General features: G+C 58.5%; 1 protein-coding gene across 2 annotated transcripts in view; it reads left to right on the top strand.

Annotated features, from left to right (window-relative positions):
• Positions 1 to 1,888: 1,888 nt before the first annotated feature.
• ABCA3 (ATP binding cassette subfamily A member 3) overlaps positions 1,889 to 25,530 on the top strand; it is a 31,951-nt gene continuing 8,309 nt past the window's right edge. The window contains exons 1-20 of one of the 2 annotated variants that reach the window (XM_075436019.1): positions 1,889 to 1,955; positions 7,069 to 7,164; positions 10,929 to 11,193; positions 11,760 to 11,887; positions 11,977 to 12,142; positions 13,601 to 13,860; positions 14,630 to 14,746; positions 15,782 to 15,902; positions 16,477 to 16,650; positions 17,323 to 17,504; positions 18,722 to 18,868; positions 19,207 to 19,336; positions 20,150 to 20,304; positions 21,177 to 21,332; positions 21,671 to 21,881; positions 22,180 to 22,330; positions 22,853 to 22,951; positions 23,134 to 23,326; positions 24,185 to 24,488; positions 24,816 to 25,089. In XM_075436019.1, the coding sequence (XP_075292134.1) occupies positions 7,111 to 7,164; positions 10,929 to 11,193; positions 11,760 to 11,887; positions 11,977 to 12,142; positions 13,601 to 13,860; positions 14,630 to 14,746; positions 15,782 to 15,902; positions 16,477 to 16,650; positions 17,323 to 17,504; positions 18,722 to 18,868; positions 19,207 to 19,336; positions 20,150 to 20,304; positions 21,177 to 21,332; positions 21,671 to 21,881; positions 22,180 to 22,330; positions 22,853 to 22,951; positions 23,134 to 23,326; positions 24,185 to 24,488; positions 24,816 to 25,089 (3,287 nt within the window). In that variant the 5' untranslated portion in view covers positions 1,889 to 1,955; positions 7,069 to 7,110. Of the gene's footprint in view, positions 1,956 to 4,921; positions 5,173 to 7,068; positions 7,165 to 10,928; positions 11,194 to 11,759; positions 11,888 to 11,976; positions 12,143 to 13,600; positions 13,861 to 14,629; positions 14,747 to 15,781; positions 15,903 to 16,476; positions 16,651 to 17,322; positions 17,505 to 18,721; positions 18,869 to 19,206; positions 19,337 to 20,149; positions 20,305 to 21,176; positions 21,333 to 21,670; positions 21,882 to 22,179; positions 22,331 to 22,852; positions 22,952 to 23,133; positions 23,327 to 24,184; positions 24,489 to 24,815; positions 25,090 to 25,530 lie in introns of those variants that run through there. The other variant, XM_075436020.1, reaches the window with a different exon arrangement.

Here is a 25,530-nt window from a genome sequence, read left to right as displayed (position 1 = left end):
GAAGGCACACGCCACCCCCACGCCCAGCCAACCTGCGTTATTCACGTTTCAAAGCACACGTGTGGCTCTGCTGAGGGACGGCAACTCGCTGAGCCGGGCTGGCCCCTTCCGGCCTCTGAGCCCTGTAGTGAGCTTTGCTGGATGCCACGAAGTCGATGGGTGCGAGCTGGAAAGCTTTGCTGTGGTCTGGTCTGGTGGCTACTCAGTTGTCCCTGGCAGATGGGCTTCTGCTCCGCTGGTGTCTGCTGAGCAAGCCAGGGAAGCCCAGGGACATGGCGCTGGGTCTATGCATCTCCCAGTGCAGCCCAGTGGGAGACGGGACCCGAGCACGGGCCAGCCTCTCGTCCTGCTGCCGCCCCGTCCAGCGCAGCAGCAGCACCCTCCGAGCAGAGCACGGCAGCGGGGAGAAACCCTGTGGTGACTCTGCTACGGGGCCAGACCCACAGGTTGTAACTCGCTGCGGGTGCCCCGGGAAGCCAAACCTCAGCTTTTGCCAGCAACGAGCTCAAAGCTGCCGAGGCGGCGAGCGGGGTCTTCACTTCCAGCTCGATGGGTCCCAGCTGTGCAGTCACGGGATGTCACTCTCTGTTCGTACGTGGCTATTTTCAAAGCTGATCTTGCTGCTTCCCTCTCTCCCGTACCGAGACAGCTTCACCCTTGCCCCGGTTCTGTTTTGTAGTTTATTTTCTCCTGTCCCAGGGGCCAGCTGGAGCACGGCGGATGGCCACAAACCCCCACGCTTGACCAAGATGAAAAGATCGCAGGGGAACACCATCTCCAAAGCAGTCACGCTCAAAGCCACCACCGCAGCATCCATCTGAATGGAGACCCCAGAAAAGCTGGTTCGCTGATCGGGCGGAGAAAGGCAGCGGCTCCAGGCCGCCGCGCTCCCCTGCCTGCCGTGGCATGGAGGGGGCGAGGGTCGCTGCGGCACCCCAAACACCCCCCGGCACCTTGTAGCACCAGGCCCGAGGGGGACCACAACCCCCTTCATCACGCAGCAAGGCTGCGCGGAGCCATGGCTGTTCCTGTCCCTGTCCCCGTCCCCTCTCCCTACCCTCCTCTTCCTCCTCCCTCTCCCGTAACGTGCCCACAGCAAACTTTTCCCCCCTTGGCTGTTCCCAGCATCGGCCGGCGGGCTGGCTCCTCCAGCCCCTGCGCCTGCCAACTTGGCAGCGGGAGCGGGCAGGGCCGCCGTCCGCCGTGAGCCCCTTCCTCTGCCGGCACTTTCATCCTGATCTGGAAGGGCCACGCGGCAGCCGGAGCAGCTCCGGAGCGTGGCGTTCCCACGCACGCTGCCCAGCCGGGCGGGGACACAGCCGGCACGTGCTCCTGGAGCCGGGGCAGGGCACAGCACGGAGCATCCCCCAGGATCGGGACGGACGGACAGACAGACGCGTGGGCGCAGGCTGCGCAGCGGGTGCCGGCGAGGCTTCGGCCCTCACGGCCGCCGCGGCAGGCACGGCCGCTCGCACCCGCAGCCCCAGCAGCGCACGCGAGGCCCTCGCACGCGCGCGGGAGCCCCTCGCACGCCTGCAGCCGCACGCGCTCGCGTGCACCGCCCCGACGCGCGTGAGCACACCCGCGACGCCCTGCGCACACCCACAGCGCCCGGCGCACGCGGAGCGGCACACGCAGCCACGCGCGCACACGCAGCGACACCTACGGACACGCGCACGCGCACACACGCGCGCGCACGTAGCGATACACACGCGCGGGGAAGCGCACGTGCACGCGCGCGCACGCGCGGCGACGCGCACGTGTGCGCGCGCACTCCCGCGCTCGCCTTCCCTCCCGCGCTCACACCCGCTCGCGCGCGATGACGCACCGCGTCCCCCCCAGCCCAGCCCCGCCCTCCGGCGCGGCGCGTGCGCGGGGCGGGGCCCGGCCGTCGGGGCGGGCGGGGCTGCGGGCCGGAGCCGCAGCCGGAGCCGCAGCCGGAGCCGCCCGGCCCGGTGAGTGCGCGCCGGCGGGGCGGGGGGCGGCGGGCGGGGGGCGGCAGCGGCCCTCCCGCGGCCGGGCGGCGGGGCGGGGCGGGGCGGGGCGGGGCGGCCTCGCCCGGGGCTGCGGCAGCCTCCGGGGCTGTGCGCCCGGCTCCGCCCGCTGCCGCCGACGTGGGCGCCTCCGCTGCCCCGGCCCGGGCCCGGTGGGGCCGGGGCGAGCTCAGCATCGCGTTCCCCCCCGGATCGCGTCCGTCTCCCCCCTGGAGCGGCGGGGCCCGGGGCTGCCGGGCCGCGGCGGGGTGGAGGCGGCGGCTGCCGTGTGCCCGGCTCCGTGCCAGGCCCCGCCGCTCCGGGGTGCGCGGCCCGGCCTGCAGCGCCGTGGCGGAGGCCTGGCCGCCGTCTCCAGCTGCGGCTGGTGCAGGGGGGTGCCCCGGGTCGGCCCTCCCCATTCAGCGTGGGGCTGGGACCCCGGCCCCGGGGGGCTGTGCCCCTGCCAAGCGGGCACCGCCGCACCGACGGCTTCCTGAAGGCGTAAAGAGGCGGCAGCTCGGGTCTCCGGGGGTCCGGCCCTTGGAAACGCCGTTTCACAGCCCCAGCCCGCGGCAAGCACGGCCCCAGTGTAGGTAGCCCCGGGGACGGGAGCTCGCCCGGGCGTCGTTGGCCGTGGGCTCGCTGCGTGCCCGGGTTGCAAGCCCTGGCCCGGGCGGCTGAGCGATGGGGTGGTTTGCACAAGGGCTCACAAGGAGCTCCCCCGTCGGGTGCAGACCTTGTTACTTTCCCAAGTCCACGAGGCCGCCGAATTGGCAGAGTTTGGCTCTTCACATGCAACTCCAAACTCTGGACAGACCAGCCGACGGTGCTTTTAAAGCAAGAGGTATGACCAGCTCTGGTGCAGCAGCATCTTCCCTCCTCCTGCTGCTGCCGAGCGCGGGGGCTTGTTGCGGGCGCGATTCACCCACCCAGGAGCCTGCCAGGCTCCCCGGGCCCGCCAGCCCCCTCCTCGCCTCCCGCCGGGGCAGTGGCCGGATACAGGGCTGACCTCCAGCTTCGGCAAACGGGACCCGGCGCTGTTTGCGTTTTCTTCTGTATTTCGAGGCCTGAAGTTCCCATCTGGGGGAAAAAACGTGTCCGCGGGAGACTCGGCGGGGGGCTGGTTTTGCGAGGCTGCTGGGTGCCTGCGCTGGGTCAGCAGCCTCTTGCCGCTGGGCTTGCAGCCTCCGAGAAAGTTTTATGGTTCTGTTTGCACGGCCTCTCAGGCTGCGGTAGGTGGGGTGTTTTATGGTCTGGCTTTGTCATGACTCTTGCATCTCTCTGAACAGCAAGAGGAGGAATTAAAAGCGGCAGCGAGAGCTGCATGCCTCCAGACACCCATGGCTGGTCTGGTGGCTGCTGGCCCCAATTGCTCTTTGCAGGACCCAGCCGTAGGAGATGGGACTTCCCGGACACGCAGACGTCAGAAATCACTCTCTCTTCCTGAAAACACTGGCCAAAAAACATCCTTCCCCCTGCCACGGGTGCTCACGCTTTTAATTTCCAGCACGGGCACTGCGGGGAGCAGAGAGGCGTTTCCCGCTCTGGCGGCAGTGTGCGGAGCACCCGGGTGCCAACAGCCCTCTCCGGGTAAACGATGCCACCACCCTGGGCACGGCGGGGTCCTCGGCATGGCCACGGAAGTGGAGGTGCCTGGCAGGGTTGTCAGTTCATCTCCTGGGGAAGACACGGTGCAAGTCAGTGGGGAGAAATGCCAATTTACCAAAAAAAAAAAAAAAGGCAACAGCTGCCATTTCCAGGCCTCGTTTCTATGGGAACAGGACATCAGAAGAGCAGAAACGCAGCGAGTGCTCTAAAATAACTGCCAGCTCCCCGGAGCATGTGGCCTTTGCTCGGCTCGCCCAGCCCTTTGCACTGAGACAGTGGCTGGGGACGGCTGGCTCCTGGCGACGAGATGGCGTGGAAATGGGTCAGGAGGTGGCATGCCATGGCCTTGATCCCTGCCGATCCTCAGCCTGTCCTCATCTAAATCCACCGGCGGGAGAGCTCCGGTCCAGGCTGGCAGCTGGCACAGCTGCCACGTTTTCTGGCACGGCTCTGCTCGGCAGCACGGCAGGGGCTGGTGGTGCTGGCTGGGCGGCGAGGGGCTGTCTGGCTTCCACCCGTCTGGGCTGAGGTTGCGGGCAGACAGGCAGGAGGGTCTCCTTCCTCACTGACCTCCCCGGGGATGCCCAGGGCGAATCTGCGCTCATGTATTTAGGAGACTCTTCCTCCCGCCGCGGTCGGATGAGGAGAGCAGGGTATTTCCAGGAAGGGGAAGAGGAACTGGGTTGTTCTCCCAGAAGCTGGTGGTGGTCATCTCTCTCTTCGCCCTCATCTTCGTCTGTGCCGCTTGCTGGGAAAGTCAGTCTTACCTCATAGCGCGTAGTGCTGAGGTCAGGCAGGAGAGCATCTCCGGAGGGGACAACCTGACGTGCCGCTGTGCGAGTAGGCAGGTGCGTGGCGGGGTGTCCTCCAGCAAGGTACGAGCGGTGCCTCTGGGTCGTCTTGAACCAGCCATGCACAGCCCTCCTTTCCTGCCAAAGGTGGTCCCAGACACGGGCAGGGGGGCTGACGGGGTCCCTGCCTCAACTGCCTGTGGTCATGGGCATCTCAGGGCTGGTCCAGGCAGCACCTTCTGAAAAAGATTTTGCCTTTTTGGGTTGAAAAAAACCATTTCTGTGGATGCCCAGAGCCTTGAAAGCCTTTATTGCTCTCAGATCCGGTAAGAGTAGCCCTGTTGTAACTGAGCTTCTTCCATCTCATTCTCCAGCAAGCGAAAGATCCAGTACGGGTTTTCCTGGGACCCGTAAAAGCTTGGAAAAAATTTACTGGCAATAGCGAAGTTTTCCGCCCTTGTGTAGTGTTTGTGTTACCCAAGAGCTGCTTGACATTTTCTCATCGGCGTCCCAGCCCCGACGGCAGCCATGAGACCCGCGCGGGTGGTCAGGGGGGGTCAGCTTGCGTTTGAGGGTGCGGCGGGGCGAGCGGCCAGGAGAGACACGGGAGTGGGAGCTGGGCTCTCTGCGAGGGCAGCAGCCTTTGCCAGCCTGACCCGTTGCGTTTGTCCTCTTTGAAACGAGCCAAAAGTTTGATTGCCTTGATTTGCTCTGGATTCCTTTCGAGCGAGTGCGGGAGGAAGGTTTCTGCTCTCGGGGGGCTCGTGTGGAGGTGTGTCGGATCCTGCCGTGTGTGGTAGGTGAGTGCATAGGGGTAGGGGACCTGCCATCGGAGTCCTGTGGCAGACTGGTGGCATTTCTGCCAGGGCACATGCAGACCGGGGGCCAGCTGGAGACACAGTGCTTTGTGAGGAGTTTGAGGGCATTTAAGCTGAAATCTGGCAGCAGCCATCTTTGCAAAGTCCCCTTCGCTGTTTCTTCCCCGCTTGCTGCTCGGGGGTGTCTGATGGGCTTTTCTGGGCTGCAGGAGTGGACCTGTTCTGGTTTTTTTTTTCTGGGTCCCAGAGCAGGACGCTCTAGCACCATGTCTCTTGCACTTCTGTGCATGGAGTGGCAAAAAAACGGTATTTCTTTGCTCTGAGGCCGTGCCTGGGTGCTGGGTTGAACATGGGAAGGTGCATGCCGAGCCAGGGGGGCCTCTGGAGGGCTCAAGGAGCTGGTGGTGCAGGGCAGCTAGATGGGCGCTTCTTGCTTTGTCCGCAGACCTACGTGGAGTTTAGCTTGCTCTTGCTGCAGCTCAGTTGCTCCCAGCTGCCGGTGCTCTGATGGCGATGTGCATTTACCAGTGACTGGTCTGCGAGCGAAGGCTGGGCAGGCCGGGTCGCCAGCCTCCCCTCTGCTCTCACTGCAGCACCCTAAACTCCCTGCTGAGGTTGGTGGGTGCCTGCTTGGTCCAAGGAGGTGATGCTGTCCAGACCAGGGCTGGAAAACATGCTGTTGAGCATCTCCCGGGATGCTGCTGGCAGGCAGTGTGTCCATCCTTGTGTCTGCAGCGGCTTTTGGTGCTGCCAGGCTCTGGAGCACAGGCTCTGGGAGATGAACCTGGCAGCTGCCGGCTCGCGGAGGGTGCGACAGGGCTGGTGGGTGCTGCAGTGACCCAGGTTGACTCCGTCGCTGCGGGAAGAGGGGATTCGCCGTGCTTGGAGGCCGAGGGGCTGCTGGGCTGGAAGCTGCCCTGCGCCCAGCAGCACGGGCAGGGGCTGCCCCTTCTCGGTGCCACGCTGCTGGGTGACTCGCTGCGAGCGTGCAGGCACAGCCTGTCTGCTGGTGGGACAGCAGCGCTTTCTCAGGGGATGCTGCTGCAAATGGAGAAGAAAACAACTTGGGGGGGATGGCAGATGCTTCCCAAGAGGGGGAGGACGCAGGCGCATCGTCCTCGAGTGCATTGTCCTCGAGCACCGGCCTTCCCTTCCGCTTCCCTGCCCTTTTCTCATCCTCACCTCTCCAAGAAGAGTTTCTGCTGGGAAAGCACTGCTAGCATTGCAAAGCCAGCCCTTCACGTTGCAGGAGGTGGAGGCACAGCTTGAAATCTTCACCAGTCCCAAAATAATGGGCTGCAAAGAGTTTGGTGGCCTTCCTTGGGCTGGTGTTTGCAGTTCTGTAACATGGTGCTCCCACTGCTTAAGGAAAACTATCCTCTGCCTGCTGCGGGTGCTCGTGGGTTGTGTTTCTAAGCAGCAGCCTGCCTCTCTCACAGCTCGGATCACACTGATCACCGGGGTCGGGCAGTGCCCGAAACCATGAGCTCTGGCTCGTACGGGTCAGTAAGGACCCTTGGAGAGGGAGCCCGGCAGTTATTAGGGTGGTGAAACACTGGAACGTGTTGCCCAGAGAGGTGGTGGAGGCCCCATCCCTGGAAACATTCAAGACCAGGTTGGACAGGGCTCTGAGCAACCTGATCTAGTTAGTGGTGTCCCTGCTCGCTGCGGGGGTGTTGGACTAGATGACCTCTAGGGGTCCCTTCCAACCCCAAATTTTCTATGATTCTATGATTATTTCCCCCCGTTTGGGGCCGAGCCAGCTGTCGCGCCATCAGGCTGGAAGCAGAGGTGCCCTTGTGCTGCGGACGGGTGGGATGCGGGATGCTGCCCTCCTGCACCCGGCTCTGCGATTCACGGCTCTCTCCTCTCTTCCAGGGTCCTGCGGAGCGGCAGCGGTGGTCCCCTTCGGATGGGAGAATGGTTCTTCTCCGGCAGTTTGGGCTGCTGCTCTGGAAGAACTACATCCTGCAGGTAGGCTGGTGCCACGCTCTTGGGGGGCTGCTCCATCACCACTAAATGTGGGTGCATCAGAGCTTGCCCAGGGTCCTGATTCTCCAGCAAACCTTCACTGTGGGCCCAGGGCATCTCCTGGAGGAAAGCAAATCTGTTTGTGCATATGATGTCATCCTGCTTTTGTGCTTGGGAGAGGTGGGCAGGTCTGTGTGCTCGACTGTCGCTGTGCCGTTCCCCTCCTGTACTCCAGCCCTGCTCATGGGGCAGGATGACCCACACACCCTCCATGTGACGGTGGGCTTCCTGAGCTGCCTTATTACACAGCCTCTTCTGGAGGTGCTGATTGCTGCACGGTGTCTCTAAACCCACCAAGATCCCGCATTTTTTTTCCTCTATTACTTTCTGCAGCCCTCAGAAGCAGCTTCTGGGGCTCTTAAAAATATTAGAACCACCATCATCCTGGCATCCGCTCCCAGCCCAACCCTCTGCGTGGCAGATGGCTGAAGGTGAGGGATTTTGAGACCTCGGGGCCTGCTTGCCCTGCTGACCAGCAGCGTCTCGCCTGCTGCTGGACGAGGCTGCGGCGCCTTGGAGCAGCGTGCGGGCACTCCTGGGCGGATGCTGCGGCTGCAGCGGGACCTGGAGCCAGCCCTGGCAGAGGGCGGCGGAAGAGGTGGGAGCGGAGATCGACGCAGCCTGGCTTTACGCTTTCAGTTACCCTGCTGCAGACCAGCACGACGTTGCTTTAAAAATAAACAAAAGGAAGAGGGAAGGGCTGGCGGGGCTGCCTGTGCCGGGCATTCCGGCAGGGCAGGAAGCAGGCAGCAGCGCTCGGATGTGACCGAAGGGACCAGCAGCAGATCTGAATTGTAGTCAGGAACGTGCTCCGCGGGTGTGTGTGATGGCCAGCCCTGTGAATCCCCTTTGTACACCCCAGACATGTGCAGGACAGCCCCCCGTCCCCTCTGCAAGGCATGTTCTGGGTGTGCTCTGGGGCAGGGACACCTCTTGCTGTGTTTTCTGAGGCCACGGACTGGCTCAGATCTGCTGTGCCGGAAAATACAACCTAGAGTCTCTGCTCCCCTCCACCAAACAAATGTGCTCCTGATGAAGATGCAGAGCTCCCAAGCCACCATCGCCCTGGTGTCAAGATGGATGCTGGGACACGTGGCTTGCTCAAAGCTGGGGCAGCACTGGCCAGGCAGAGGTGGGGATTATGGATGAGTGTCCCCGTCATCTCTGGAATATGGCAGCTTAAATGACTTCTGCGGCAGCGGAAGCTGGCGCTGGTAAATGTGTATTAGCCTGCGAGTTCAGGGAGCCAGGCAGCTGTCCTGGGGACAGCCCAGGAGAGTGAGAGAGGGTTAATACGATAGTAAATCAGCGGGAGGCAGCTGGTCTGCCAGAGCTGCTTTACAAAACCGTAAGACATCTGCAGTGTTCGCTTTTATGAGCACGGCCTTTGCAAAGGCTCCTTTTTCCCTGCTGGGGCTGGCTGCAGCAATGGCTCGTCCCTGGCCATGGTCGGGGCGGGCAACTGCTCCCAGGGGAAGCCCGAGCAGGGGCTTTTGGCTTTGGCAGTGGGTGCTGAGAGCCGGGGTGATGCGGGAAGGGGCTACGTGACCCCTCCTGACAAACCGGCCGCGAGCCAGTGTCCCCAGCTGCTGCAGGCGGGCTGTCGCCCTTCCCGGGAGGCTTGGGCTTGTCTGTGCTCAGGGCTCCGCTCCTGCCCCACCGGAGACTTTGCCCACCTTAGGGTGCCCACTTGCTGCTTTCCCACCCCATTTTAAAAATAAAACGCTTTTCCGCTCCGTGCAGAGCTGGGAGGTGTAACGCCGTGGTCAGCACAGCTCAGTGTTTGCAGAGCTGAAGGAGCTTTTGTGGCAGCCGGGATGCTGCCTCTGGCGCGCAGGCAGTGCAGGCAGGAGAGCAGGCAGGTGAGGAGCCGTGCCGTGCCATGCCCTGCCCTGCCTGCAGCGTGCTCACCCCATACAGCTGCCCGGCGTCTGCAGGGGTGTTCGCTGCGGCACCGCAGCCCATCGCTGTGCCCCGCAGTGATCCAGGCTGTGGCACCGCCGTACCTGGGGCCGTGGGGCCAGGCGGGAAGGGATTTAACAACACTGAGCATGCGGAGATATCAGGGAGGGGCTGCGCCATCAGGTAAAACCCAGTGGCTGAGACAGCAAAGTTGTGAGAATAGACCTCCTCATGCTCTTCTTGCCTGTACCTGCTCCTCTTTCCAGCCCAGTGAGGGGGAGAGTGGAAACCCCCCACGCCCTGTAAAGCCCTTGGAAGAGGTTAATGTGGCTGCTTCTGCTCTGGGCATGTGTACCAGGTGAGCAGCCATGAATCCCTGCTCCCAGAGCTGCTGCCGGGGACATCTCATTAGCTGTTCACTGCAGCGATCGAGGCTCGGCGTGCTGTGCTGCGCTTGCACCCCGGGCTTGGGCGAAGGCAGCTGGGTGTGTGGCAAGAAATGAGATGGCTGGGTCCAGATGTCACCTCTCCTACGCAGACTGCCTGGCTGCTGCCACTGTGCCGGGCACAGGGCTGAGCTGTGCCCCCCTGCCCGCAGCGGGATGTGGTGAGCTCTGGGTGATGCAGCTTCAGTGGGAGCAGCCGGGTGCTCGCTGCTCCTCTCCTTGGAAGGGAGAGCGACCTTTGCAGTGATTTTAGGAGCATAAATCCGTCGGTCAGCAGCACGGCCCAGCACCTGCAGTAAAACAGATCAGGGGGGTCTCACTGTGGGGACACGGGCGTGCATGGCACTGGTTGGGACCACCGTTCCCCCTGCCCCTCCGGTCAGAGGTGACCCCAGTTTCCATAGGAGAAGCAGAGTTTTAAATGCTAATTAACCTGGGTTGGATGCTGATTAACCTGGGTTGATGGCGGGTGTTAGTAGCTAGTGGAAGTTTGCAGGAGGGGTAGCTCTGGGAAAAACGGCTGGAGGGTCGTGCTCCGGCTTGGCTGCCGGAGTGTGTTCACTGGGCTCGAGTCCATTGCCTGGTTGCTTGAACCTGGATTAAACAAAAACTTGAAAAAGCCACCACGTTTAGTGCAGGCAGGCCTTGGGGTGGAGGCTGAGCTCGTGGGTGTGTTCTCAGTGCTGTGCAGGGGTGCCGATGCCTGTAGCCAGAGGCTCGGCCGGGTCCTGTCCAAGGACACAGAGCCGTGTCCTGCTCGAAGCTCCAGCGGCAAAAACTTCACTGGCTGCAATAGCTTTGCTGCGCTCTGCTGTACCTGCCCCTGCTCGCTCATCCCGGTCTTTCACTTAGTTGCAGTATTTTTAGCTCCCAGCCCTGTAAGTGTGGCACAAGGTCGCTCCGCTTCGGCGAAAGCTGTTCTCTTCACCCTCCCGGCGGCGGCTGGTCCCCACGGCGTGGGCTCTCCTCGCAGGAGGTGCTTCGCTGTGGTTGCCTGCAGGAGCCGTGTAGGCAGGCCCTGAGCGCTGCCTGCTCCTGGACAGAGCCCCGTGGCCTGGGGAAAGGGCAGACGACTGGCTCAGCTCGTTCAAACCCGGCAGGGAAGACTCTACAGGAGGGTGGTGTGAGATGGAGCAGTGGTTAGGGATGGGGACACTTTGGCTGGAAGGTCCTGAAGGATGCGGGAACCGGCACAGCATCATGCCTGGGCTCCAGAAAAACCCAGGTTGTGAAACCTTGCGAAATGCAGGAACGCTTCTGCTGGATGGTGTCCGTGTGCCCTGGGCCCCGTTACCGTGTTTGATCTACCTTCAGTGTTTACATCTTATTTTTTATATGTTTTATTTTTTTTCCCTGCAGAAACGGCAGATCTTGGTGACAGTCATCGAAATCTGCCTGCCGCTGCTCTTCGCTGCCATCCTGATAGCGCTGCGGCACCGGGTGCACTCCGTCAGCCACCCCAACGCCACCGTCTACCCCCCCGAGTCCGTGGATGACCTGCCGGGCTTCTTCTACCGCCGGCACCCCGGCAACCCCTGGGAGCTGGCGTACGTCCCCTCCAACAGCAGCGCCGTCCGGAGCATCGCCGAGGTGGTGGAGAGGGCTTTGCCCATCAGCATCAGAGGTGAGCAGGGGCCGGGGGCTGCGGCTTCCACCCCAGAAACTGGTACACATTTTTTCTCTGATAAATCCTGATGCTCTGTTCCTGGGGTGTATTGTTTTTTTCCACAACTTCAAGGCAACAGTTTTATTTTTGTTTCACTGGAACTACAGGATTTTGTTTTGATTTTTGGTCGCCTTTTGTTGCAGTTTCCATCTGGAAAAATATTGCCCTAAAATAGTTAAAGAAAGTGGCTGTCACTTCTCCGAGACAAAGTATTTTTGGAAATCTTGTTGCACAGAAAATTTTAGCGCTTCATGTTCCAAACTGAAGCTAATGTTAGGATTTTTTCTGGAAGGAGAGCAGACTCCTGCTCTCGAGCAGGAGGAGCTGTCTGGGTGCCCCGTGATGGGTTCAGCAGCGTCCCACGTAAATCCTCCGTGTCTGACGGCAGCGGTGTTTCCCAGCTCTAGCTGGAGCACGTCCCTCGTGTCCTGGACCAAAGTGATGTTTTCAGTGATGGCTGAGCATCAGCCTGTGCTGAGTCGCCACGCTCTGTGCCCACATCTCCGTCTTTCCCCCTCCCACAGCTCAGGGCTTCGCTTCGGAGCGGGACTTTGAGGAGTACGTCAAGTCGGACAACCGCTCGGGCAGCGTGCTGGCCGCCGTCGTCTTCAAGCACCGCTTCGACCAGAGCACAGCCCCGCTGCCCCTCCAGGTGAGCAGGGCCAGGGGGACGCGGGGGCCAGTGGCACAGCCATCGCTCCTTCTGTCCCCCCTGTGACGCCCCTCGTGTGCCCCTGCCAGGTCGCTTATGAGCTGCGCTTCAAGTACAGCCCGAGGAACGCCCCGCGGAGCGAACAGACGGGGCTGAACCCCAACCTGGACCGGGACTGGCATACCAGCTACCTCTTCCCGCTCTTCCAGCTGCCCGGGCCACGGGAGGCCAAGTTTGCCGATGGGGGGACGCCGGGTGAGGACCACCTCTCCTCTGCCACGGGCTCTGTCACGGCCAAAGAGATGGGTGGGATTTGCTGTGCAGCAGCTCGGCTCGTTACGGAGATTCGCTGAGGCTCTGAGCTTTCACATAAATAGTTTAATTTTAAAACATCAATTTAATTAAATTAATTTTTAAAATTAATTAATTTAATTTTATGTATTTAATATATTTATTATATTTATTATTTATAACTTCGATTTAAATTTTATCTTGTAACTTCTTGGGTGCCGCTGGCCTCTGGGTGCCTCTGATGAGCGAGGTTGGATAAGAATAACTTTTACTTACATGAATTTTTTAAAATTTAAATTTGTTTTTTTTCCTTTTATGTTTTTAATGGAGGATTTGTTTCAGGGTCCAAACTGCTCAGTGTTTATCGTGCTGCTTAAATACTTTAAAAGTAAGTAGAGCAATTCTGTGGTTTGAGTGTAGGGTTTCAAAGCAAGCCAAACCACTGACTGAGCAGGAGGCAGCGGGGACCTTGTTGGAGCTGGCGCTGCCTTAGGACTCTTTTGGGAGCTTCCTCTGCAGCTGCAGAAGGGAGATTTTCCTCCGCTGGGTTTCTCCTTCTGTCATTCAATAGCGATGTCAAGGAAAAGATGGAGAGGCCGAGAAAGCGGGCAAGCAGGTTTTGCTCGCACAGGGTAAATAAACCTGAGCCCAAGAGGACGATATCTGCTGGTTCAAGCGTGCTGCAGGATGGGGTGACCAGGAGGAGCCCAGATCAATTCCCTCACTGCAGTGTTTGTTTAGTAAATTGGTTAATATAAAACATTGTTCACAATCTCATGTTCTTACTTTTTCCTTCTCTCTCTAGGTCATTTTAAGCAGCTAACTTTCAAAATGCTCATTTGGGACTTTGTAAGCAGAATTTGAGTTTCCATTTAAGCAATATATGGCAGAAATCCCACGTAAAAATAAACTAATTGAAAATTAAAAACCTTTCACTGTTTTCTAACGCACAAAAACTTAAGCCAAATGTGTGAGTGACAGGATATAGTCTGCCTCACCAAAACCTGCGTAGCACCCCGTATTCTCCTGGTTTACAAAACAAAAGGGACCGAATACAAGCTCCGTGACGCTGGTGGTGGTTAATGACGGTGGAGAATCTCCCCCTTAACAAAAACAGAGCTGTGCCTGCAGAGAGGTGACTGCAGTTTAAATTGAGTTTTCCTGCCGGCTGCTTTTAAATGATGATTATGAGAGACATAAATTGCTGTGATACAGATCCTTCCCAAGCCCCTCAATGCCTGCAGGGGTGACAGGGAGCGTGTTGATAGTGATGTTTATTTTACTTTTCCAAGGAGCTCTTCTTGTTTCCTGTTCTTCTTCCCAAGCGACCTCTCCCACAAAAGCTATGTCTCTCCTTCTGCCAACACCTCCCTCCAAAACCCAGACCCGTCTCTATTCCCCCGTGTTGCTTTTGTGGTGCAGGCTATATCCGAGAAGGTTTCCTGGCGGTGCAGCACGCGGTGGACAGAGCCATCATGCAGTACCACGCCAACGCCAGCTCCACCAGCCTGCTGGAGAACATCACAGTGGTGGTGCAGCGCTTCCCCTACCCGGCGTACGTCAACGACCTCTTCCTCCTTGCCATCCAGAACCAGCTGCCCCTGCTGCTCATGCTCAGCTTCACCTACACCTCGCTTAACATCGTCCGCGCCGTTGTGCACGAGAAGGAGAAGAAGCTGAAGGTAACCTGAGCGGTGGGACATCTGGGGACTCCCCTCCCTCTGCGGCGTTTCCCAGCGGATGCTGCCTTTAAATTAGGAACAAAATCCACCCCAGGTCTGGAGCCAGTGAGCAGAAGGTGGGGATGGCAGTGGATTAGCAGGCCCCAGGGAGGAATGTTGCTAATCCTGCCACTGGGACACAGCTTGGCTCTCCTTGCCGTGTGGCCAAGGCTGCTGGACTGAAGGGCCGGTGTTTCTCTTGGGCTGGAAGGTGGCTTGGAGAGAGGGAAGCACTGTGGACTGTAGAGTTTTGCACGTTCAAGAGTTCAGTATGTGGGAAGCAAGGTGTTTGTCTTCCAACGTAGAAACCCGCTTGTCTGCGTTGTGTTGTGGGAGCAGTTGGAGCTTGGCTGATGTGGTGGTTGTGACAGCAGGGCTGAGCATGCAGGGCGTGGCTGCCCCTGGGCGTGGGGTTGTCCTGCCCTCTGCCCTGCCGCTGGGTGACCACTGCGGCCCCACCAGCCTCAGCTGCCGTTGGGTTCAGCTCGGCTCCTTGGGGAGATGCTCTCCTGTGGTGGTGGCAGCCCCTGCCCTGGGAGATGGGGGACACCATGTGATGCTGAAGGCTGCACAGGACCACTTCGGTGGGACCTGGGGCTGCCACCTCCCTCGTCACTGCTGCAGGACGAAGCCATCACCAAGCACCACCCTGACCAGGGCCTTCACCTTGCCCTGGCCATGCCTGGGAAGTGTGGGTGCAGCCCTTGGTGACGGTGTGATATCCCCACAGGAATACATGCACATGATGGGCCTCAGCAACTGGTTGCACTGGAGCGCCTGGTTCCTCATGTTCTTCCTCTTCCTCCTCGTGTCTGTGTTTTTCGTCACCGTGCTCTTCTGCGTCAAGGTGAGTGTCTTTGCCCAGGCCACCGTTCTGCAGGCCAGAATCATAGAATCATAGAAAGTTTTGGGTCGGAAGGGACCCCTAGAGGTCATCTAGTCCAACCCCCCTGCAGCGAGCAGGACCAGATCAGGTTGCTCAGAGCCCTGTCCAACCTGGTCTTGAATGTTTCCAAGGATGGGGCCTCCACTACTTCTCTGGGCAACCCGTTCCAGTGTTTCACAACCCTCATTGTAAAGAATTTCTTCCTTATATCTAGCCTAAACCTACCCTGTTTTAGTTCAAAACCATTACCCCTCGTCCTGTCACTGTTGTCTCTGCTAAAAAGATTGTCCCCATCTTTCCTATAGGCTCCCTTTAAGTACTGAAAGGCTTCAATGAGGTCTCCCCGGAGCCTTCTCTTCTCCAGGCTGAACAAGCCCAACTCTCTCAGCCTGTCCTCATAGGAGAGATGCTCCAGCCCTCGGATCATTTTTGTAGCCCTAAGCTCTGTGCTGACCGGGCATGAAGATGGCAAGGCTCCTCTGCCATGGGCTGGACCGTCCTGGTATCTCAGGACTCCTCCCTGTGCGTAGTGGAGGCTGGAGTTGGCCTTTTCCAGAGCTGGGTGGGCAGCGTTGCCCCCCCACAGCTGCCTGTCATGGCAGCGGTGACCTCCCCAGGAGGGGGCTGGGGGGTGGGACCCCTGTGGGTGCTGGGGAGGCCCAGGCACTCTCATGCAGAGCAGAACCATCCTTCTCCCACAGCCCTGCGTGCTCTTGCAGGGGCTCAAGCTCTCCTCTCTGCTTATATCCACACCATGAGAAGCAGGAGGTGGCTGCCTGGATGCTGAGCAAGGTGGCCCCTGCTTCTTAAACCCTGTGTCACACAAGGGCAACCCGTATTTATTCCCTCTGGAGGGGTCTGGGAGGGCCCAGATGTTCTCACCTGTCTCTCAGTTTGTCTTTAACCCATGGAGAACATCAGATCTTGGCTGCCCACGTGTGCCTGAAGCCATGGCCGCCTTCACCAGCCCAGGGTGTAACAAGATTTTCTTGGTAGGTGAGCGAACAGGGAGCGGTGCTCACCAACAGCGACCCCACACTGGTGTTCACCTTCCTCGCCATCTTCTCCGTCTCCTCTATCTCCTTCAACTTCATGGTGAGCACCTTCTTCTCGAGAGGTGAGTCTCTCCCTGGTTGCCTCCTTCCATTGCTGACTCATGGGGCTGGGTGGGTGAACAACAGACGCAGTGGGGTCACTGTGGGCCTTGTGCTGCAATATCTTTGGTTATTTCTGGTTGGGAGGCATGTCTGGAGGTCATCAGTCCGTCCTGCTCAACGCAGGGCCAGCTCCAGAGTTACGTGAGGTTGCATAGGGCTCCGTGTTGGATAACTTGCTTCAGCATGCAGGGGGGATGGCCTTCCTTCCCTTTTTTGGCTGCATTTTCCCCGCAATGCATGGGAAGGGATGTGTGTACTGTCGCTTCCCAAACCAGACAAGTTCATACGTTAGGGTATCATCTGGCTGGCTGGGCCCCAGGGCGCTCTGGTCTGGGATGGGCAGGGTGCTTCTGCCCACCACAGTGTTGGGGTCTGGCACTGCTCCTGCCTTGCCATGGGACTTGGGCACGTCCTCGTCCTGCCCCCCTGGCAGCAGAAGGCTTGGATCTCCCTGGATGGAAAGCTGGTGAGAAGTATTCAGTGGTGGCACCATATGATTGACATTTTCCCTCCTGCTTTTCTCTGTGCTGGCAGCAAACGTTGCGGCTGCCGCTGGTGGCTTCCTCTACTTTTTCTCCTACATCCCTTACTTCTTCATCTCGCCCCGCTACGACCTGATGTCCCACAGCCAGAAGCTGGCATCCTGCCTCATCTCCAATGTGGCCATGGCCATGGGGGCACAGCTTATCGGCATGTTCGAAGGAAAAGGTGAGCAAGTGCCTCCTGTCCCGCGGGAGAGGAGCCAGCCTCCTGTTGTGGTGGGTTGGGACTGGCTTGCATGTAGTGTTAAGGGTGGAAAGAAGTCAGGGAGAATCACTTCCCTGTTCCTAACGAGAGCTGGAGAACTAATTGCTGATTGCTCCTGCAGGTCTTATCAGCACTGGGGCTCTGCCCTCCCCAGACTCATGCCCCTGGCCGTCTGGGCTGTGCAAAATACCAGCACCGCTTTAATTGACAAATGAATTCTGTTCTAACAGATGGGAATCCGTTGCATTTCCTCCTTCCCAATATTTATCTTTAATTTCTTTGTTAATAAGAATTGGCTGTAGGTTCTAGCAGAGGCCATGCTTTTGCAGAGTGGTGGCACTAAAAAGGTGGCAGCAGTGACAGAGGGGCAGTGGCTGGAGACGGGATTGCTTCTTCCCTGGGCAGCTGCAGAGGACACGGTGGAAGAAGCGTGATGGGGTCGGGAGCCTGGAGATGTCAGTGTGCTTTCTCCTTCGTCTTTTCCCTCCATTCATAGAAGGGGGATTGCAGAGCCGTGCGTGTGCTCCTCATTACCGAGCGGTGAATTAGGACAGGGATGCTGTCTGACCATCTTGGAGAGCGCTTTGTCTCTTTGGGGAGGCAGGGGTAGGCAGTGCCCCGTGTGCGTTTCAGGGACTGGCATTCAGTGGAGGGACCTGATGAAGCCCGTCAGCGTGGACGACAACTTTACCTTGGCCCAAGTGCTGGGGATGCTGCTGCTGGACTCGGTGCTCTACGGTGTGGTGGCCTGGTACGTGGAGGCTGTCTTTCCAGGGGAGTACGGCGTGCCTCAGCCATGGTACTTCTTCTTGACGGTGAGCACTGCTTGCACATCCCTTCCAGCGGGCTTGATGGGCATTGCTCAGAGATGGTCCCCACTTCTGTGCTGTGCCATGGGCTAGACTAACGTATGAGGGTGGCACCATCTGGCCTCCAGAATCAAGGGGTCTGCAGCATGTCCTCAGTAAAGGCTGATGCAGCCGTATTTTTTTGCTGAATACGAAGGTCTGCTTGGCTTTAAATCTTTGTCCTGACACTTGTTGGCGTGCAGGGTGCTGTTAAGTGTCTCCATGCCCAAGTGAAGGCGTTGGAGGGAAGCCCCGGGTGTGAGCAACCAGATCCAGTCATTTGAAACTCCCCGAGGGCGGCCATCCAGGTGGACCTGGTCAGTCTGCGTCCTGCTGCCAGCCCCCACGTCCTGGTGCCAGGGTATGGGTGACAACTGTCACCTCGTCAGCTGAGCTGCCCTTGCTCTGCCAAGTCAAATGCTTGGCAACATCTTCAGTGGCTGTAGCTGCGGTGGCTACTGCAGCTCAGCTGCCTGCTGAGGATTTGTTAAGCCACAATGACACAATCAATTTTGATCCTGTCGCCGTATCACTTGTTATTTGACTGGGAGGTTTTCCCTTCTCCCCTCTAAATTCCTTACCTCAGCAAGGTTTCCCACCAGCATTCTGCTCCCTCTTGCAGCTAGACCGGGGTAGTGGAGATAGAGCTGTCTGCCAACAGCCACAGCAAGATGCTGATTTTTGGGTCCAGGAGTTGTTGAATTTGTATTTCCCCAGGGATTTAAGGTTCCAAACACTTATTTTCATTCCTGGAGAGCCTGGTCAAAAAAAAGGCTGTAAGTGCAGCAGCTGGACCCCAGGCTTTTTGTGTTTAGTGTGTGTCAAGCTTTTTGGAGGTGATGATCATCTATTGCGTGGGCTTTGCTGGGCGGGGTGCTTCTGCCTGAGCAATTTTGCTTCTTGTCAAAGTACTGACTTTTTCCATGGGAATGAAGATGGGGAAAAGCCGCCTGTGTCATCATGGGCAATCCTGCTGTGAGGGAGAACCAGGAGAAGGCAGCAGGGCAGGAGGAGCAGTTTCATCCTCTGACTGACATGCCTGCTGATGATGTGCTGGTTGGCAGTTCCCAGGCCAAGGAGAGTGGTTTTGGAGATCCGTGGGAGGAGGAGGGTGGACAAGGCTGAGGAGAAGAAATAGTCTCTGCCTGCACCTGAGTTTCTCTCTCTCTGCCTTCTTCCATCAGCCCTCGTACTGGTGCGGGCGCCCCAGGACTGTCGTGGGAAAAGAGAAGGAAGACGAGGAGGACCCCGAGAAAGCCCTGAAGAGCCAGTACATTGAGGAGGAACCTGCCGACCTCGTGTCCGGAATCAAAATAAAGCACCTTTCCAAGGTACCGACTGCCCAGCACAGCACAAACACAGCATAATGTTGTTTTTGTAAAAACTGCTGCCTGCAGGCAGCTTGCTTATCGTTTCGCTGCCCTCCTCACCTTGGGCTGTGTTGCTTGGCTGCTCTAAGGCAGGTAAGGCTCTTCCCCAGAGCTGGCTGCATTTTGTTGTATTTTGAAGTGTTAGGTACTTGCAGGTGCAGTGTCATCTATATTTAACCTGAATTAGACCTGTTTTCTAGTGCCAACACCACGTGAGCATCATGGGCTTTGATTGGTGGGTGGAATCTGAGAGCACTTGCCTCGAATGCAGCATCAGCTCATTAACGTGATCTCCGCAGGTCTTCAGAGTGGGAAACAAGATGAAAGAGGCAGTCAAGGACTTAACGGTGAACATGTATGAAGGGCAAATCACCGTCCTGTTGGGACACAACGGTGCTGGGAAGACCACCACTCTGTCCATGCTCACAGGTAGGAGCCACGTCCTGCTGTGAAGCTGGCATAGCGCAGGGAAGGGCTGATGCCTTGACTTGCAAAGGGGAGCTGAACCCCGTCTCTGAGCTCAGGGAGGGGTTTTTGCTCTTCCCTGGAGCACCTTCGATTCACTGAGCTGTTGGCCAGGAATGCTGGGGTGTTGAGAGGCGCATTGCTGCCTGGGGAGATGGAGGGAGCGTGGGGGTCCCTGCTTAGCTCTCCACAAGAGTGGAATCAGCCGGTGGGGGAAATGAGAGCCAGTCTTTGTGTTGGAGGGCCCTGAGAAGAGAAGGGACCTGCTGGAGGATGGATCTCTGCAGGCTTTGTAATGATAAGGCAGGGAGGGCACAGGATGAGAACTGGTCATCTTCATTCCAGAGCTGCTGAGCTCCAGGCAGCCTGTTCTGGCATGGTGGACGTGGTGACCTTCGATGGTCCTTTCTTCCCTTTCCCTGTCACTCTGTGCTGCTCCTGTCAGCCCAGGGTGCTCATGGGACCTTCTCTGGGGGTCTGCCCCAGCCTTGCCTGGGGCTCTGCTAGGCTTGCCTGCCCACCTCACTCCTTGCCTGCCCGCTCTGGCAGCACTGCCAGCTCCACCTCCTGCCTATGGATGCCATGCAGCCCACCCTGCAGGCAGGAGGAGAAAGCTGCCGTGCCCCAGCTCCAGCGAGAGACCGGCTTGCTGTGACTCTTGGCAGAAAGTTGTGGGGTGGGGGATGCTCGGCAGGACCCCCGCCTTTCTGCTAGCAATTTGCTGCCTGAGAGTATCCTTAGCCCTGAGCCGAGGTCGCTGTGTCTTTCTCCTTCCAGGTCTGCACTCTCCGACGGGCGGGCAGGCGTACATCAACGGCTACGAGATCTCCCAGGACATGGTCCTGATCCGCCGCAGCCTGGGCCTGTGTCCCCAGCATGATGTCCTCTTTGACAACATGACGGTGGAAGAGCACCTGCGCTTCTATGCAGGGGTGAGCGCCGTGGTTGGGGGGAGAGATGCTGGGCCCCTGGGAGCCAGCCCTGGGGGAGGCACCCTGCAGCCACCCGGTGGCTTCCTGAGCCTGGGAAAGCGTGGTGACATCCATCAAGCGGGTCCAGAGGAGGCTACAGAAATGATCAGAGGGATGGAGCACCTCTCCTATGAGGAAAGACTGAGAGAGTTGGGGCTGTTCAGCCTGGAGAAGAGAAGGCTCTGGGGAGACCTTGTTGTGGTCTAATACTTGAAAGGGGGCTTATGAGAAAGATGGGAACAGACTTTTTAGCAGGGCCTGTTGCAATACGACAAGGGGTGATGGTTTTAAACTAAAAGAGGGGAGATTCAGAGTAGATACTGGGAAGAAATTCTTTACACTGAGGGTAGTGAAACACTGGCACAGGTTGCCCAGAGAGTTGGTCAATGCCCCATCCCTGGAAACATTCAAGGCCAGGTTGGACGGGGCTCTGAGCAACCTGATCTGGTTGAAGATGTCCCTGCTCATTGCAGGGGCGTTGGACTACATGATCTCTAACAGTCCTTTCCAACCCAAACCATTCCATGATTCTATAAGCAGACAGCCCTTGCCTCCTCTTTCAACATCACCTGCAGGCAGGAGCTCCCTGCTTGGCTGATGGAGGAGTGGAGGGTTGCAGGCAGCATGGCTCTGCAGAAACCCCCACACCAGCTGTGCCAGCTCCTGCAGGGTTGGGCAGGAGCCCATCTCTGTGCCTTCCTACTTCCCTGCCTGGGTGTGGAGGAGGGCTTGTGGTGGGGTTTAGCAGCTGGTGGCTGGCATGGTGGGAAGGCTTTGCCAGATTCACTTACCCCTGCAGGCAGACTTAACCCTCCCTCCCCCCTGTCTGGCAGCTGAAGGGGTACCCACCCTCCAAGTGCCCTGAGGAGATCAACCACATCCTGAGGATCCTCAACCTGGAGGACAAGCGCCGCTCTCTGACCAAGGCGCTCTCCGGCGGCATGAAGCGCAAGCTCTCCATTGGCATCGCCCTCATTGGGGACTCCAAGGCAAGCATTTTCGGTGGGGCTCACCTCAGACCTTTATCCCTGGGGCCAGCGTAGATCCTTCTAGCAGCTCTGAGGTTGTTCCTCACCCGTGGTGAGCCAATGGGAGATGCAGGGCCAGCGAGGAGGGGGCAGGAGTACCCCCACGAAGGGGGACAGCTCTGAGGACAAAACACTCTGAGGCTGCAGTGCAGCTCTGCTGCCTGGTAGCTGCTCCCCCAAGCAAGACCATCGCATGCACGTTGTGACATCCAGGCTTCTTCCAGGCCCTGGGGTTGTCCCCTCCTGCGCTGCTGTGCCTCTCCCAGCTTTTTTGACCAGCACCCATCTCCTGTGTGCAGGTGGTGATGCTGGATGAGCCGACATCAGGGATGGACCCAGCCTCTCGCAGGGCCACGTGGGACCTCCTGCAGCAGCAGAGGAGCAACCGAACCATCCTGCTTACCACCCACTTCATGGATGAGGCTGACCTGCTGGGGGACCGCATAGCTATCATGGCCAAGGGCGAGCTGCAGTGCTGCGGCTCCTCACTCTTCCTCAAGCGTAAATACGGTAAGGGAGGAGCAGGCAGGCTGTGCTTGATGTCGTCTCCTTGCCAGGGAGGAGCAGGAGGGGGATATAGGGCAGGGAATGGGACCCATTGCTCCTTGTCTGATGGTTTCCTGGTCCCCATTGTGCTGTTCTGTCTCTTCTGAGGCCTATCCCCACACTTGCTCCTGCACCGTGCCCGTAGCCCAGGCAAAGCCATCAAAGCTCTGTAGTGCCTTAGCATCCCTCTCTGCTCCAGCACGCCAGGGCCAGGCTGAGCTGCGATTTACCCTCCTCTCCCTTCTCTTGTGGCTCTGCCCAGGGGCGGGATACCACATGGTGATGGTGAAGGAGCCGTACTGTAACCTGGGGGAGATCTCCCGCCTCATCTGTCAGTATGTGCCCAACGCCACGATGGAGAGCAATGCTGGGGCAGAGCTGTCCTTCATCCTGCCCAAGGAGAGCACGCATAGGTAACGGCATCGTCTCCTGCTTGCCCTCCCTGTGTGGGAGGGCATCTGCACACTCTGGGGCCCACGCTGTTGTCACGGGCTTGCTGGAAAGGGGAGCTGCTTTCTGCATCGGCGCCAGTCTTGGAAAATCAGATTTGGTTCCTCCTTTCACCACTGTCCTCCCCTGTGTCTGCTGCATCGCTCTCTTGCCCCCATGCCCACCGTGTCACTGCCCGTGTAGCAGCTGCACGGCACAGCACTGGTTGCTGCTAGCTGGTGATGGCTGCGCTGTGGAGGGTGGCAAAAATGAGGCAGGCTTTTTGGCTCCGAAATCAAATATGGGGATAGCTGAGGCTACCTGTGGCAAGAAAAAGCAGAAGATGGAGCCCAAAAGCTGCTCTTGGGGAGAGTGGGGTGCCAAGTGCTGCAGGCAGCCCTGGAGCTGGACTCGAACCAGCTGCAGGACTGACGCCGAGAGGGTCTTAACCTCTGAGTGCCCCCTCTCATGAGCATCAGCACCTCACACCTTGCTTCTCCCTTCAGGTTTGAGGCCCTGTTCACGGAGCTGGAGCAGAAGCGGGAGGAGCTGGGCATCGCCAGCTACGGCGCCTCAGTCACCACCATGGAGGAAGTCTTCCTGAGGTAGGCTGGTGGGGTGTCATCTGGTGATGACCAGTCCCTGTGTGCTTTGGCGACGGCAGTGTCCTACACAGCTCTCTGGGGCACGGTTTGGGTTTTGTCTCTTGGGTTTGGCTTCCCCAGCTCACAACAGCTTGATCCTGTCTGGGTCTGTGTTTCATCACCTGCTTTTCCTCCTGGCTCAGGGTTGGGAAGCTTGTGGACTCCAGCATGGATATCCAGGCCATCCAGCTGCCTGCTCTCCAGTACCAGCACGAGAGACGCTCCAACGACTGGGCCATGGATGACTCCAGCAGCCTGAGTGGCATGACAGATATGACAGACGACAGTGGGGCGCTCATTACAGAGGACTGCTCCAGCATCAAGCTCAACACCGGGGTGAGCGCTGGGGCTGTTGGTGCAGCAGGAATGGGGACAGTATGTGTGAAGGGGACCTTCTCCCGCGGCTGGTCTTGCTGCCTGTGATTTGGAAGTTACTAAAGGAAAAGTGGCATCTGAATCTTTTGGGCAAAGTGTTTTTAGAGTCGCGGGGATGGCCACTGCCATGCTACTCATGTTAATCTTGAGGTCTACAGAGATGCTCTTGAAGGTGTCCCAGGTGATCTGAAGTGGGTTTTCACCTGCTGTTGCTACATCACTTGGGATTTGTAGCAGGGAGATGAGAAAAACCATCTTCCTTCCCTTGCTAGGCTTGTGTTTCAAATCCCTGGCAGCCCTTAATGGCTGGCTGCCTATGCGCCTGTGATAAATTTCCCTGTGCTTCTCAAGGGCATGTCTCAAAGGCAGAAGGGGAGAAAGATGTTTATGGGTTGTAAAAGCAAAGAAGATGCTTGCAGGGTCCAGGCTGGGAGCTCTTAAGCATCTCAGCCTGGTCGCTTTGGCAGGCAGCTGTGTTGCAGTAATCCTAGTTTTGAACCTCAAATGCTGAGAGGTGGAGGAAGGTAGAGGTCATGGCCGAAGCTGCTTTTAACACCTGAGATCCCAAAGTGACTGCATCCCATTGGGAAGTTGTGGAGTTTGATGGGCTGAACTGCCGTGCTGGAGTCAAGCATCTGCCCTGCTAATTGCTTTACAGGCTTGGCTGTAGAGCAGGCTCTGCTGCAGGCTCACGGGCAACGTGCAGGACGGGGAGGTGGTTTTGGGGTCATTCCCCCCGTCAGTTGCATGGGGTGATGTGGCCCGCGGGACTGTCTGCAGCTGGCAGGGCTTGCCTTGACCTGACTTCTCCTCTCCCAGTTCTACCTGTGCTGCCAGCAGTTCTACGCCATGTTCATGAAGCGAGCCATGTACAGCTGGCGCAACTGGAAGATGGTGGCAGCCCAGTTCCTTGTGCCTCTGATCTTCACTGCCTTTGCCCTCATCGTGGCCAAGACCTTCCCAGGGCCCAGGGACTCCTCCCTGCTGAAGCTGACGCTGGAGCCCTACGGCCAGACCATTGTGCCTTTCTTCGTCTCGGCCACCTCGGGTCTGCCGCAGAGGTTGGCGGAGCAGTATGTGGAGCTGCTGGATGCCCAGCGCCAGTCACCGCTGGAGGTGCTGGGTGAGGGTTCACGGAGCAGCTGTGGAGCAGGCAATGCCCAGTGGGGTGTGCAGGAGCCACAGGCTTCTCTTGCCAGGGCCCTTGGTGTGGGTGGCTCAGGTCCCAGCTGCGGCGTGTCTGACGTGTGCCCTTGTATCCTCTCCTGCACGCGTTGGCAGGACCCTTCCTCACCTGAGCAGAGCTGTGTTCTCCATAACCCTGCGTTTGTGGCCATCATCAGGGCTAGGGTGGGCCACCAGGGCTGGGGCTGCTTGGAGCCTTTTCCAGTTGGCCCCAGTTAGCTCTCATGTGATGGAGCCTGCTCATAACAGCCGTGGTGTTTGGCAGGTGGCCTGGAGGAGTACCTCATCTCAAGAGCCTCTGAGGAAGGGGGAGCCTTCAACGAGCACTACATTGCAGCCGCCTCCTTCGAAGGAGCCGGGAACCGCACAGTGGTCACCGCGCTCTTCAACAACCAGGCATATCACTCCCCTGCCACGGCCCTTGTGCTGGCCGACAATGCTGTCTTCAGGGTACTGGCGGGCCCCAACGCCTCCATCACAGTCACCAACTACCCTCAGCCCCGCAACATCACTGAGAAGGCCAAAGACCAGCTCATGGAGTACGTCTGATGGCACGGCGCTTGCTTTCCTGCTAGGGCTTGTGACTTCCATGGGTGCAGATTGGCTTGGTTGTACTGGCATCAGTGGAGGAGCCAGGCTGGAGCTTTTTAGACCCAAACATAGCTGTGATTGGACTCAGGAGGTCAGGAGAGCAAAACTGTGTAGATGATTTACCTGCCTGAGAGTGGCAGCCATGTTACCCCATGCGCATATCTCGGTGGTTGGATGTTTCCCTCTAGATACTGGCTGGGGCTGGTTTTCCCCGGGTGGTCAGAGCAGAGGGGGCTGTGTGGCTGCAGAGTTCACAAAATCCTGCATCCAGGATCTCTGAACATCACCTGTACGAGAGGGGGCGTGCGTGGGACATCACAAAGGCAGGGTGGAGGTTTGTGGTATGCTAGGTGGGCTGTGCATGGGAGATGCTCATCTTACTGAGGTGT

This window comes from Opisthocomus hoazin, chromosome 15 (assembly GCF_030867145.1).
Source record: "Opisthocomus hoazin isolate bOpiHoa1 chromosome 15, bOpiHoa1.hap1, whole genome shotgun sequence".
In the NCBI taxonomy this organism is placed as follows: Eukaryota; Metazoa; Chordata; class Aves; order Opisthocomiformes; family Opisthocomidae; genus Opisthocomus; species Opisthocomus hoazin.
This window is presented reverse-complemented; position numbering and strand designations above follow the sequence as displayed.